Genomic DNA, 12,920 nt, shown 5'->3' on the forward strand with positions numbered 1-12,920 from the left:
GGCATCTCGCCCAGGAATCAGCATCAAGCAGCTGAGCAGGTGATTTAAATCGCCATCAAGAAGGTGCTGCTGCGGACATAATTATGCTCCATTCGGTGAGGATTTACCGAGCCATTGCTGGCGCGCGCGCCCGCGCTCAAAGTGCCAAACGACCGGCCATCGGGCGTCCTCGTCTCTTCTTTGGTTTTCTTTCCACTTTTAACGATCGCCGCATCTGCCAAATTGGTTGCTTTTCTCACCGTTTGCATCGACGCGAAATGCGCGTTGCTGGTCGCAAGTACTCGCTAGCCAAGGGGAACGCGCGATCCACTCGCATGAAGAAGGATTGGAATCACTCCCGACCTGGCGGTGGGGAAAGACCTTGCCCGGACATGCGTGCGCGTACACTACCGATGCAGCTATATAAATTCCAACCGTGTGCATCTTGTTTGAGGTTGTGCTCAATGTTAATGGATCTTGTGTGAGTCACCACCAGCAATTGATTAGCAATCATGTTGTACACATAGCACCAAAGCAAGCACAGCATTTCGAAGGGCATCGGAATCGCTGTGTTTAACATGACAGTTTCCATCAATCATTTGAAGTCGAATAAAATGACTCCCAATTTAAGGGGACACTTGGGGGGCTGTTGTCGCTGGCTTCCCTACATCAAACATAACCTCATTGCTGTGCCGTGGCCACACTCGTGTACGATTTGAAGTGTTCACCACTGTACTGGCTGGCCAGCGGGCCAAAAGTGGTAGCTGGTACAATGTTTACGTGCAGTCACGCCTTTATGAATGCTCTCTTACGTACGCCGCATGATGGACATGTGTGAACTCGCAATTATTTTGATGCCACACCGATGGATTCAGTGGCGGTGTTGTGCCAAAAAATGCGCTCAAGCAACGCGTGCAAACCGAATTACCCTCACCCTGGCGAGAAATACTACTACTGTACAACGGTGTGGCCCTCTCCGGATCACACTCCACCAGGCGTGGACCTTGCCGAATTGAGGTGATTCGGTTTTTGAGGCTCAGGTCAATCGCACGATGGTGATGTGAGGTAGGGGTCGGGGCGAATTTTTCGGCGTCAAGCACCATCATCATCATCAACACAGTACATCGTCGGCCTGGCGATTCACCTCTTCGAGTGCCCGGAGTGGGTCAGATGGAATGCGCCAAGCAGGCGTACACACAAACACATCTGGCACATCAGCTGAGGCAACCCAACGCCGTTCTCCACGTGGCCGTTGGGCGCAATACTTGTAATTTCGCTCGTTGTTTCGCCTTAATAAGCCTAATGGATGGATGGGGTAGGGTAGGCCTGGCTGATAATGTGATTATAGAGTGAGAATAGAGAACACACACCACCGAGACTGTGGCTGTGAGCTGAGATGAGTGCGTTGATGCTTCGCAGAATCAAGAAGCTACAGATGCCAGACAGGGAGAAGGATAAGGCATAATTGATAGGTATCGCAACGAACGGTATCCGTGTTGCTGGTGCTGGTGCTGGTGCTGCTGCTGCTGCTGGTAACCAATTGGGGTGTCCGATAACGGGACACGCCACGCTCTTTCGCGTATGGTGCCCATAAGGTGCTCATTTTAATTGGAGCATATACATATTGATGTTCATTAAATATTAATCTATAACACATCTTACACCGTTTTATTGAAAAAGTAAATGGAGAAGCCGCCATAGTACACACACGCACACACACACACATAGGCCTTACAAGCGGACCAGAGGAACATAACCTCGAAAGCGGCTAATTGACGTAAGAGAAATGTCACGACAAATGGCGGCTCACGGCGGCTGAACTTGACGACGAAACGCAGCAAGCTTGGGTGAAATGATTTACGTACCACACTAAAACTGCCTGCTATGGTTTGTGGGAATTGAAATAAAAAAGGCGAAATCCCCCACCTTCTCTTCGCCTCAGTTAATCGGATTGCAGAAGCGGAGACATGGTGTCTCGTGCGCTGCCTGGGAAATGTCACGCCTTAGCTACTGTCCAGAGTGATAATCACACACTTTACATGGCTAACCACGAGCCACACATACAGAACGACTCAATTATCGTTCGGTTGAGTATGATCGGATTGCAACAACACACTCCGTTCACGTTGGTTGCTTCTCCCGGAGGGTTCCTAGCCCGGGGGGGCCGACATTCTCACAGGTACTGGCAGGACCATCACGTTCGTTAGCATCACCATACGACACCGTGACCCTAATTCGCCGTGACCTTATGCTGCTACTGCTGCTGCTGCTGCTGCTGCTGCTAGTATGTGGCGCCATTTCACTTTCTGTGGAATCCGGAATCCTTCCCAAGTAACGGCCGTAAGGAATGGTTATGTAAATTATGGAGCTTATTAAGCCCAACATTCGTAAACAGTTAATAGGGCAGGCTTATTATGTGCTTAAATCAACACGCATTATATGGCATTGTACGCGTATTTGTCTTCAGTAAACGATGTTATTGTGGCAGGTTAAAAGGCTCATCCGGTTCAGAGGTCGTCTCCTGGAATTATACTGCTTCTCTTTAAGCGGCTAAAGTCCAGGAGAAACATGAAGCGAATTCCGTTGGCAAGATTTGGATCACTATCTGAACACCAAATTGGGCATCATCTTCACACCAATCGTATCTTTCTCGAACCACTCCCCCCAACAGCCAGTCGGTTTGATGATAACCGAAAGCAACACACACAAGACGTGCTTGATGCTTCCGGAGCCGCTGGTGCGGCCTCCCGCTACCCGCTAATGCCCGCTGAGTACATTAAGGCCAACGCAAGGGGCTTCTCTGCAACAGTGTGCGGAACCGCGACCGCAAAACCCGCATCCGCCACAGCTTTACTTTCGCTTTCCTATTTTCCCAGGCCAGGTTCCATTTTTAGCTTCCTTGGCTTCTCCTTCGCGGACCGCTTCCCGCATTCGCTCTTCCAAGCGGCCCAGAGCCCCGGGACCGTGATGAAGGTGAAGATTATGGCGTATACCTGTGTCCGTGTTCTATCCTACCCTATCTTGCCCACGTTGTGCGTTACTCATCTCAAACACGCGCCCTTGACACGCTCCATACATCAGGATCAGATCGATACCTTAGAAGCTTCCATGAAACCGGAATATTAAAGCTGGCACAGAAGAAGACTTATTGAAGCCGAAGCGATTGTTTCATCGTATCCTCCACAGGGCCATGCGCCACCAGACGACCATCACGTCGCGAACGTGGACATTGACATGAAGGAGTTGGCCCCTGGGGGGAGTTTTTGATCGTAGGAGTGCACGGCCAAGAGCCGACCCTCGGCTCCAGATGATGAACAACCGGTCATAATTTCGGCTTTCCATCCGGCTTTTCAAAACCAGTGAACTTCAAACACCCACCATCCACACGGTGGGCCACTAACTGGGTCCAACTGGCTTTGAGCGAAATTTATGGAAGTCGTAGCAATGCGTTGACCTATTCAGACCGTCAACATTTTGTGAGTTGGGATGCCGGGACCGAGGATTGTGTAAAATATTCGAACGCGCACGGGCCGGGAGGGAGCGAGTAAATCAAAAGCTCGCGCACGAGAGGCACTTTCAAGGGTGGCAGTCGACAAGGCTTCCGACGTTACACTCCTGGCTTCCAACTCATGACACCGAGGGCCAGTCAGTCTCTCACAGTCTGACTGGCTACTTCAAAAAATGAACATTTCCATTTCACTCGACGGTAGGTTTTCCCTCTGCCTGGGTTAAGTTCTAGATCTCCATTAGCACTTGTCAGCCCCAGTCAGCGAACCATCGTATACCGCACCTCCATCAGGAAAAAGAAACGAAATCGTGGAATGTTTGCCTTGTGTAGCTTGTGTACACATCCAGCGAGGGGTTCCCTGTTGGTGAGGTGAGGCTCAACACCGATGTCGAGACATCGCTGTTTGGTCACACTGGTTTGTACCGTTTGCTTCGGTCAAATAAATAAAAGCCGACCTGGGGGACGCGGAACCTGACGATCAAACGACGACAACTTGAATTGTCATTTTTGGCGTTTACACCGTGCGTTCAACGCAGCAGCCACAGCAACAGCAGCAGCAACCGCGAGTCTCGTGTGACTTGGATGTCTCGAAACGAAAACGAAAACGTCGCTGCCCTCTCGTTGGTCGGTTTTCGGGTGCGTCGTCCTTATTGACACGGAAGTATGCGTCCCAATCGTTCGGGGGCCATTGGGTGAACACACGTCAAAATCATCGTCAGCAACGGTAAATGTTTGACGAGCAAAATTGGATTCAAACACACGCTGCTGGTCTGTTGAAGCTGGGCGCCCAGACTCCGGGGCTACTCGAGCGTTTTACAAACAAGCGCAGCAACCATTTGCATTCCAGAAAGGTTGCGCGATATCGCGAAGCATCTTAGTACTCCTGATGATGCTATCGTTCCAACCGAATATGACCTTGGTACGTGCAACACGAGGGGGGGGGGGGGGCGCCAAGTAATGCAAATTGTTGCTCCACGACGGTGATCAAGACGTCAGGTGCAAATAATATTGGAAAATATATATCACCATCATCCGCAGCAAACCATCCCATGCTTATTTACAATGTTTATATATTCCATTTTTTTTTTCGTAACAAATTGGTTTTCTACACCGAAAATCGTCGGAATTTCCAAAACTGTGAGGTCACCAGAGGGGGGCAAATTACCATTTTGGAAGTTTAATGGTCGTCTGGCAACTGTTGTCTGCCATAACAAACAAAAAAAAATAGAGACTCAGACAAACCAGCCTCCTATGATAACAGTTAATCTTATACCACGGCGATGTGATCGCGCTTGATGGCCAGACACACGTTCCACCGTATCCAAAACACCACCGTATCCATGCGCCAACTATACCGTGCAATGTCGAGGCGTAAATGGCGCCATCGGAGAGCAAAAACCTATCAAATCACCGACTGAACGAACGACACGGCAAGGTTTATGATGATAAGCTTTTCGTGGGCTGTTTGGGCAAAAACGTAAAAAATGTCATCCGCGAACCGGTGGCTTCTTGTTAGCCAACACACACACGCACACACACACATACGCTAAACCAGAAGAAGAAGAATGGCATTGTCAATCTATGGTGACCTTGGAGCCAGAGCTGCTTCACAGACGGATCGCTGGTCCGATCGTGCTGCTAGTTATGAAAATTAATGAGTTTCGAATCGGAATCGCTGAATTCATTTCTATTTTTATGTCGTTCGATATTCAAATGTGTTCTCTATCGTTCATCTCCATCATGGAAAATCACGTCGTACTTACGTAAGAAATGCACACCGTACTCTTGCGTCCGAGTTTCATCTTCCGGATGAGCGTCTGGTGGGGTTTATGCTCCTCCCGGTTCGCTCCGTAGTACAGCTCCCAGCAGCTCGGTTTGTTCTGGTGCCACTCGAGCAGCATCTTCTCCTTGTCACCGAACTGCCCGTTGCGCGACTTCCCGAGGCTCTCCATCAGAATGATGCGCTCGAGCGTCAGGTTGCGTTGCAGCTGATTGAAATCACAGTGCGCCATCGGGCGCTCTCCACTATCACTGGCACTATCACCGTTATGCTTGCGACCATCACTACTACCACCACCACCGAGGCCCCTTCCTCCTCTTCGCTCCACATCCGGATCCTCCGGTATCCCAATACTGACACTTCCACTACCGCGGCCCCGTTCAACGCCATCATCACCCTGGCAGCTTACACTACGGCCCACCATGGCACCATAGTCCAGCCCCCGGATATAGCTCTCATCGTCCTCATCATCCTCATCACCCTCGTCAACAGCGAGATCACCGCGGGTCGGCATATCGATCGTCACATTCCGATCACAACCACCGTAACGACTGCAAACGCGAATCTCGTCATTATTCAGGTAACGCTGCTGACAGCACAGTGAATGTAGACCGGCACCGGCACCGGCACCACTCGACGATCCGGCCTGCAACATCTGACTGCTGCGTACCTCCTGGGCGAACGGATTCGGAGGGCTACGACGGTTCAGTGCCAGCACCGAGGCCGGCAGTGCTGCCGGTGGCCGAACACCTTCATCCCTTGGCATCACATCGATCCCCCGTCGATCGGGATCAAGCGGTGCCAGCACCTGATAGTACGGAATGAATGAACCACCACCGACGGTCGAGTTACTCGCACCACCGAACACCGTCGTCTGACCGAACGCTGGCGGATGCTGGCCGCGTTCCAGCAACTCGTACTCATGCTCGAAACTCAGGATCGACCCGGACCGGGACCGATTACGCTGCTCGACCGCATTCTGTACCGCTAACACCTTCGGTTCCCGACTCATACCCTTGCAGAAGCGTCCGATCTCGTTCTCGTTCTTCTGGTTCATCGTGCGCAGATAACCATCCAGGTCCGCCTTCAGCACGGCAATGTTTCGCTCAAGTTCCGACGCACTGGAGAAGGGATTCGTACTCGAACCGATCGCACTTCCACCCGGTGAACGACGAGTCTGGTCCGCGTCCTGCTGCTGCTGCTGTTGCTGTTGCTGTTGCTCGAGCAGCGTGTTCAGCTTGCCACGGATCTGCTCCAGGATGTTGCGAGTGTTGTGGAACTCAAGGTACTCCTCGTACTGGGACTTTTTGCGCGTCGGATGCTCTGCGTCCACGGGTACAGTAGCTGCTCCCGGTGGCTGCTGTCGATCCCTTTGGTACGCTTCGCCATCCGAGATCGAGGAGAGCACGGACGGACTCTCGAAACCGATCAAATTCTGGCTGCTGTGGTTCGCCATCCGAAAGGATTCCAGATTGATGTCCATCAGCGAGTCGTCCGTATCGAGGGGCCATATAGGGCGCGGTATCTGCCCATCAGTACCCTCCATGATGACAGAAAGCTGCTGCTGTTGCTGCTGCTGTTGCTGCTGTTGTTCCGTTCCTAGTCCACCATCACCAGTTGATGACGCTTTCGTTGATTGCTGCGGATGCTGCTGCTGCTGCTGATGCTGCTGATGGTGTTGGTTGGAGGTCATCGTTGCCGCTCGTAACACATTAAGCTGAACTGGCTGCACCGGAGAGGCCAACGAGGCCGGATAGTAGTACTGCTCCAACCGTATACTCTTGTCCGCCTGCAGTTCCAGTTCGCTTCGACGCTTCATGGTGCTTCTCGTACCCATAACGCCTCCACTGGAGGGTGCTCCGGTAGCTGACGACTTCTTCTCACCTGCACCGTTGACCCCACGCTGACCGCCAACCGAGTCCAACGGACCCGCCGTACGGCGATCGATCGGTTCGCAGTAGATGTGCTCATCAACGGAGGAACCGCCGGTCGAGTAGAGGTTGGTGCTGTAGTAACCCGACGAGCCGCTCTTCTCGGTCGAGTAGTGTGAGGTAGAGTTGATGCGTTCACGGCTCGGTGGCTTCCCAACGACGACCTCCTCCATCGGCGCCAGCTCGGTCGGACCACGGCCAAGGCCATCCAGTGCCTTGCCATCCGCCGGCCGTCCCACGCCGGTGAGCGTCTGGCGATGAAAGTCCGCCATCGTACGGGTCCCCACCGTCACCGCATCGTCCTGTTTCATCTTGCCGGAGCAGTCTTCGTAACGACTATGTTGCTGCTGCTGCTGCTGCTGCTGCTGCTTTCCACTGTAGCCAGTTTCGTCCCCTGCGACCGCTCCATCGTCATCCACAAACTGCGGGTTCACACTGTAAAAGTTGAAGAGGCAAACACAGAGATAAGAGATTAAGTCTCACAGCGGGCGAGGGGAGGATATACAGGTTACTCCTTTAGCGCAACGGAACGGATTGCGCTCCTATGTGCAATCGTTGTGCAGTGATGCATGTCATTAGATAGCCAGATCGCAACCAACGCACACACGCGTTCCAGTTATGATTGACCGGCGCACTAAAAACATTTATGACCCAGCATGAACGGTCAACCGACACTCCAACTGTTGGCTAACACCGTAGACCTATCTATTTCCAACCAAACTGGTTACAAGCAATTCAACAACCACATCGCGAGCGTGCGCGCGCGCTCACCAACGAAAGGAAAAACGCACCGCCGAGCGTGCGCTCGCTGTGCTGTGACACCATTCCATGACCAGCTGGTTCTGGACGTACTTCAACCCCCGGGGGGGGGGAGTGGAAGGGGTATGCGATGCAGCGATACCGGACCACGGGCAGCTACTAGTCAATGAACTCTGCCATAGGCTGCTCGGTAGGACTTTCATTCGCTTTCAACCAGCATCACGCACTTGGTACTTGGGTGCCGAACGGAGGCCAACGGTGGTTAATCTGGTCATTCGCGCCACCAGGAGCCCTCCTCCTGCAGAGATGCATCGGCCCGGGGCCCGGGCGGTGTGGTTGAGGGGAGGTCGGAATTAGCAAAAAGGCAGTGACGCAGGTGAAAGTCAGCTATTGCTAGCTCCGGATCGGCACCCAGTACTCTCGACACCCAACCTGACCACACGGCCTGTGCCTCATTATAGAGCCAATCATCGATTGATTTGCCACAAACCTTGCCAAGGTGTTGACCGATTTGCATAAAGATATTTTGGAGCAAATGATTGGATCGCGATCGTCAACGCGATCGTCGTCTAATGGAACCTTGTGCAGTTGTTGTTGTGTTGCGCAAGCGACCGCGAACGACCTCTCAAACGGTGGCCGACCGCCTAATGGAGCGAGCACAGAACGCCTTCGCCTTCGAACGGTCCTTCGAAGTGTGCTGCAGCCGACGGCTCCAAGCACTACGCGCAAGGTCTCACACCGTCTCTGATGGCCTCACACGGCCTAGCGGCGTGATGTGTCGCTAGTGTCGTTCGAGATCTCGTATATGGACGGCTATAGCGAGTAGCTGGCTGGTATGCTAACCTTCCAAGCGGATTACCGCGGTTCCGCGCTAGGTTCAATACCAGAACGAACCGGCCACCGGAGATTCATATGCTACCTTGTCGCGACAAGGGGCGAACAAAATGTTTTGGCAATAGGAAACCGACATCGGCGCTTCGGCGATTTCTGGAACGGAGTCGCGATCAATCTTCTCGCCGCCATCTCGCGTCGCGTTCAAGGTGGCGTTCGCGTGGAACTCACCAATTAGCAGCTAATAAATTGGTGAAAACGGAAACATTATTTACACCGCCATAGAATGGCCTTTCGACGCGTGCGAAAACGATCGATTAACGATGATAAATCATCAGCCGGAAGGAATGCTAATCAATCAAACTGTAAAGATGAACGAGATGTCTGTATGGAAGACTGTTTATCGGTTCAACAAAGCTTCGAAAGATGATAACCGGTTCAGCGTCCGTTTTCCCATGACCAAGTCATTCTTTCGGTAGAACTTTGGTGTCGTAGAAAGCGAAAACTGATAACACATACCAATCATCTTACACTTGATTGCTGTCCAGCGTCTGGACTGGAATGCTTCAGAAGCCACCTGATGCTGCTGCTACTACTACAACTAGTTCATGTTCCCAAGCATGAAGAATGCAATTTCCGGAGCAGCACCAGCAGCAGCAGCTATCTAACCGGAAAGCAGTGCAAACATCGCCAAGACACCAACCGTTATTGGCTTCTGACACTCGTCTTCCGATTCCCTCGCCTACCACCTTCGACAACAAACACGATACGATGCCCAACTGGTGTGAACGGTGTGCAACGATTAGGAGCACTTGCAGGAGCATCCATCGGTTCCAGGATCGGTTCCACTTGTCAAGAAAAAGAAGAAGAAGAAGTCCACTTTCACCCAATTCTCGCTATCACAAGACGAGTGAAAATGGCCATCGGCTATTTTCCGGTAGTCTGGACGATTTTTCACAAACACACGTCTGCAAGACTAGTTGGAGGACACCCGGCGTAAGTTATTTTTGACTCCTATTGACCCCCCATTCTCTTGGTGGAACAATCTATTTCCGAACCATTTCCCACTTGGGGGGTGCAATATTGTAAGGTATGGCAGACACGTCGTACACCGCAATCGGGTGTCCAATCGAATGGGAAAGGGAATTGGACACAACCCGCATCATCAGTGAGCAGTGTAGAAGCTAGATGGAGACATGAAGCATAGGCCAAATGCCATACGGAACCTATTTCTGGATTGAAACTGCGCAGACTGCATGCTGTTGCTTCTTGGTTCTGGTTTCTTGCTCACAGACTCACAGTGCATTCACGAATGAAGCGGAAGTATAATAAAAACCTCATCGGCCATTAGGATATCCGACATCAGTTATTTGCAAAGGTATCTATAGTACCAGTAGAAGAAAGAGGAGATGCTCTCCCAATTAAGAGCATGCCAGTCACGTACTTCCAAATGTTCCGATCGTGTGCTTTCTCCCCTTTGCAGCTCTACCAGCAAACCATTGCCAATACAAATTAACATAAAAGGGCACATACGCCCTCGCAAAAGCTGAATACTCCCCACCCCTACCACCAGAGCCCCACAAGCCGCAGCCAAGGCACAAAGGCCATCCGCGCCAATCGAAATCCTAGCAAATGTCTTCACTTTCACCGCGAGCCTCGTTTTTCCAGCGAAAGTAATGCGAACCAGTTTCCCCGGAAGCCACATCATACTAGTGTACGAGGAGGAACGATAGGCTATGCAGCAACAGAACCAACCAACCAACCACCAGCAGCGAGACCACATCGGATGCAGTTTTTCAAACCGGGAAACCGGACCATTGCACGGAATCGGCGTTCTCTTCGCTGCGCTAGGACGCGAAGGCGGCGCTTTTTCTAGGTCAAACTCCCGGGTTCCGGTTTGACGGTGGGTTGTCCGGGGTTTTTGTCCGTGCGAAAACATATCCCCATTCCGGCGATGAGCGATGAATGTGCCAGTTTGTTGCACACATTTCACATTTGCTTTCGTCATTCGCGCTTTGAGTTCCACTCACGATTCATCTGCGATTGATATGGTGCGGCGGAGTGATGCTGTTGCGATTGCTATTGAATGGCTCGGCCCCCTCCACACCGGGGGAGTTCCGAAACCGGTGGCGCAGTAGTAGGTCACACTGAACACAGCGCAAGAAGGCAGCATGATGAGTGATAGAAGTGAAAACATCATTAAGCACTTCACGCACACACACGCCTCGGTACTCTCGGTGATCGATTTTTGGGGCCGGCCAAGATCTAATGATATCCACCGAGCATTAATGGCCACAATCACCACCACGCAAATCAACTCTGAGGCTGAGAAAAGCGGGGTTTCCATTTGCATCGTCCAGGTCGACCATCGAACCGAAGGCCGCTAACGAAAACTGTGAAACAGGTAGAGAGGAAACGCACGGAAGGCAAATTGTGCTTCAAAGGCTTCTGCTTCTGCGGCATCGGCATCGGCACCGACTACGTCGAGACAACGTCGAGTGTGCAGGCCGCGCAATCAGTAGGCCGCGGCCGTTGAAGAAACCGCTCGAAAGTGAAATTCTTGGCAGATTTATTGCCAATTCATGGCCGCGCTCGAAGCCGTTGTAAAATGAATCTTCATTCCAGACATAGACACACAGGGATGTCGTCTTGTGACTGGAAAACCACGCAACAAAGCTCCTCCTGGATTGCGGAGCTGGAACCGCTCGTGCGCTCGGTATGGCCGTGATGTACGGCAGTTACATCCTCCCGTTCCTTCTTAACGGTGCGCTACCCGTTTTTGGAGTCTTAAAATGTTGCACCACGCAGACCAACCAGAACGGTGTACTTGGATTGCTTGTAGCGTCAGTGGTGGCCGCACCATTGTTATCAGCGGTAGTAAGCTATCGCGGGAAGAAAAATTGCCTGTCACCAGCACAAAGCAACCAATTTCGGACGCCACCTTGCCACGGCCACGGTGGCTCTAGTTTGTCCATGAATGCAAGAGAGTGCCCTCTTCTCCTCCTTCTGCTGAAGATAAATGTCATCAGAATGGCACAATCTGTCGGGAGTTTATTATGCCGCAGGTCGTCGTCGTCGTAGTACACGGCCGCTTGTAGCAGGTTTTATGACGTGACGGGTTAAAAACTGTTGCCTGAAGCCAACCCATGCATACTATCTCCCTGGTTACAGTTGAACGGTTCTAAACCCCATTTAAGACCCTCTGGAACCGAAACTAGTGCCTGTTCTTGTGGAGCCAGGAACAGGATCAAACCAATCCATCAAATACCAAGGAAACCCATTGACGCCTGTGTGCCGGTGTGCCGGTAGTGAATTCCGCTTCTTGGTACCACAAATTAACACTATTAATGGTGATTCGATTTGACGCCTGGCTGGCCTGGTACCTCTGGGACTCGACCTTCGTGCTGGCAAATTCATCTCCCTCGCACGCCAAAAAGGCATGACTCAACGCGGCGGCCGGATAGGGTCGGTTCCTAGCGCCTAGCGCTAGCGACTCAACTATCCTTGGCTTGGCGGCATCAATCCCCTCCCTCCCTAGACCGGCCGGAGTCTAGCAGATCGTGATTATCCTATTTTGGCCACGCTTTGACCGACCGATTCATACCTCTGCACGCCGTCGGCGTCGACGGCGCGACTCGTCATAGGTCAGTTCTTGGTTAGGTCCAGATTCTTCACGCAAATCGAAAGTGCACTGGCCGTGCTAGTGCGCGTGCCCCATGGGACCACCTTTTCAACCCCATATCGGGGTCGGTTTTATGCAAAATCGCTATGAGACCCCGGTTGCCTTACAAGCGCGCTGGTGTTGGATTCACATTTGCATCATTAAAATGGATGATATTCGACTAATTGGTTCGCTCGCGGTGGCGTTGTGCGGCACTCTTTGCATCACGGATCACGGAGGAGGTCGTTCCGGTGACCCCTTCTAAACGGTACCGTTTAGTGGACACGCGCCACCCTCCCAGATTGCCCTCCTGGGGCCAATCTCTGGGGCCCCAATGGGTGATTCGCAGCGTTGAGCAACGTTTTGGAATATGTATATCCTCCCCCCTTGGCGCATGGTCCACCGGATCGGTGCCAGCGGTATTGGCCGAGCGGAACTGGCAGATCCATCTGCAAATGCCGTACGCGTTAC

At 52.1% G+C, this 12,920-nt stretch overlaps 1 protein-coding gene across 1 annotated transcript in view; it reads right to left on the reverse strand.

Annotated features, from left to right (window-relative positions):
* The window catches only part of LOC125957595 (uncharacterized), a 51,136-nt gene that overhangs the window by 26,160 nt on the left and 12,056 nt on the right, over nucleotides 1-12,920 (reverse strand). Inside the window, exon 3 of the mRNA XM_049690415.1 lies at nucleotides 5,251-7,633. Coding sequence (XP_049546372.1) covers nucleotides 5,251-7,633 — 2,383 coding nt within the window. The remainder of the gene's footprint in view (nucleotides 1-5,250; nucleotides 7,634-12,920) is intronic.

Source organism: Anopheles darlingi, chromosome 3, assembly GCF_943734745.1.
Source record: "Anopheles darlingi chromosome 3, idAnoDarlMG_H_01, whole genome shotgun sequence".
NCBI classification, from domain to species: domain Eukaryota; kingdom Metazoa; phylum Arthropoda; class Insecta; order Diptera; family Culicidae; genus Anopheles; species Anopheles darlingi.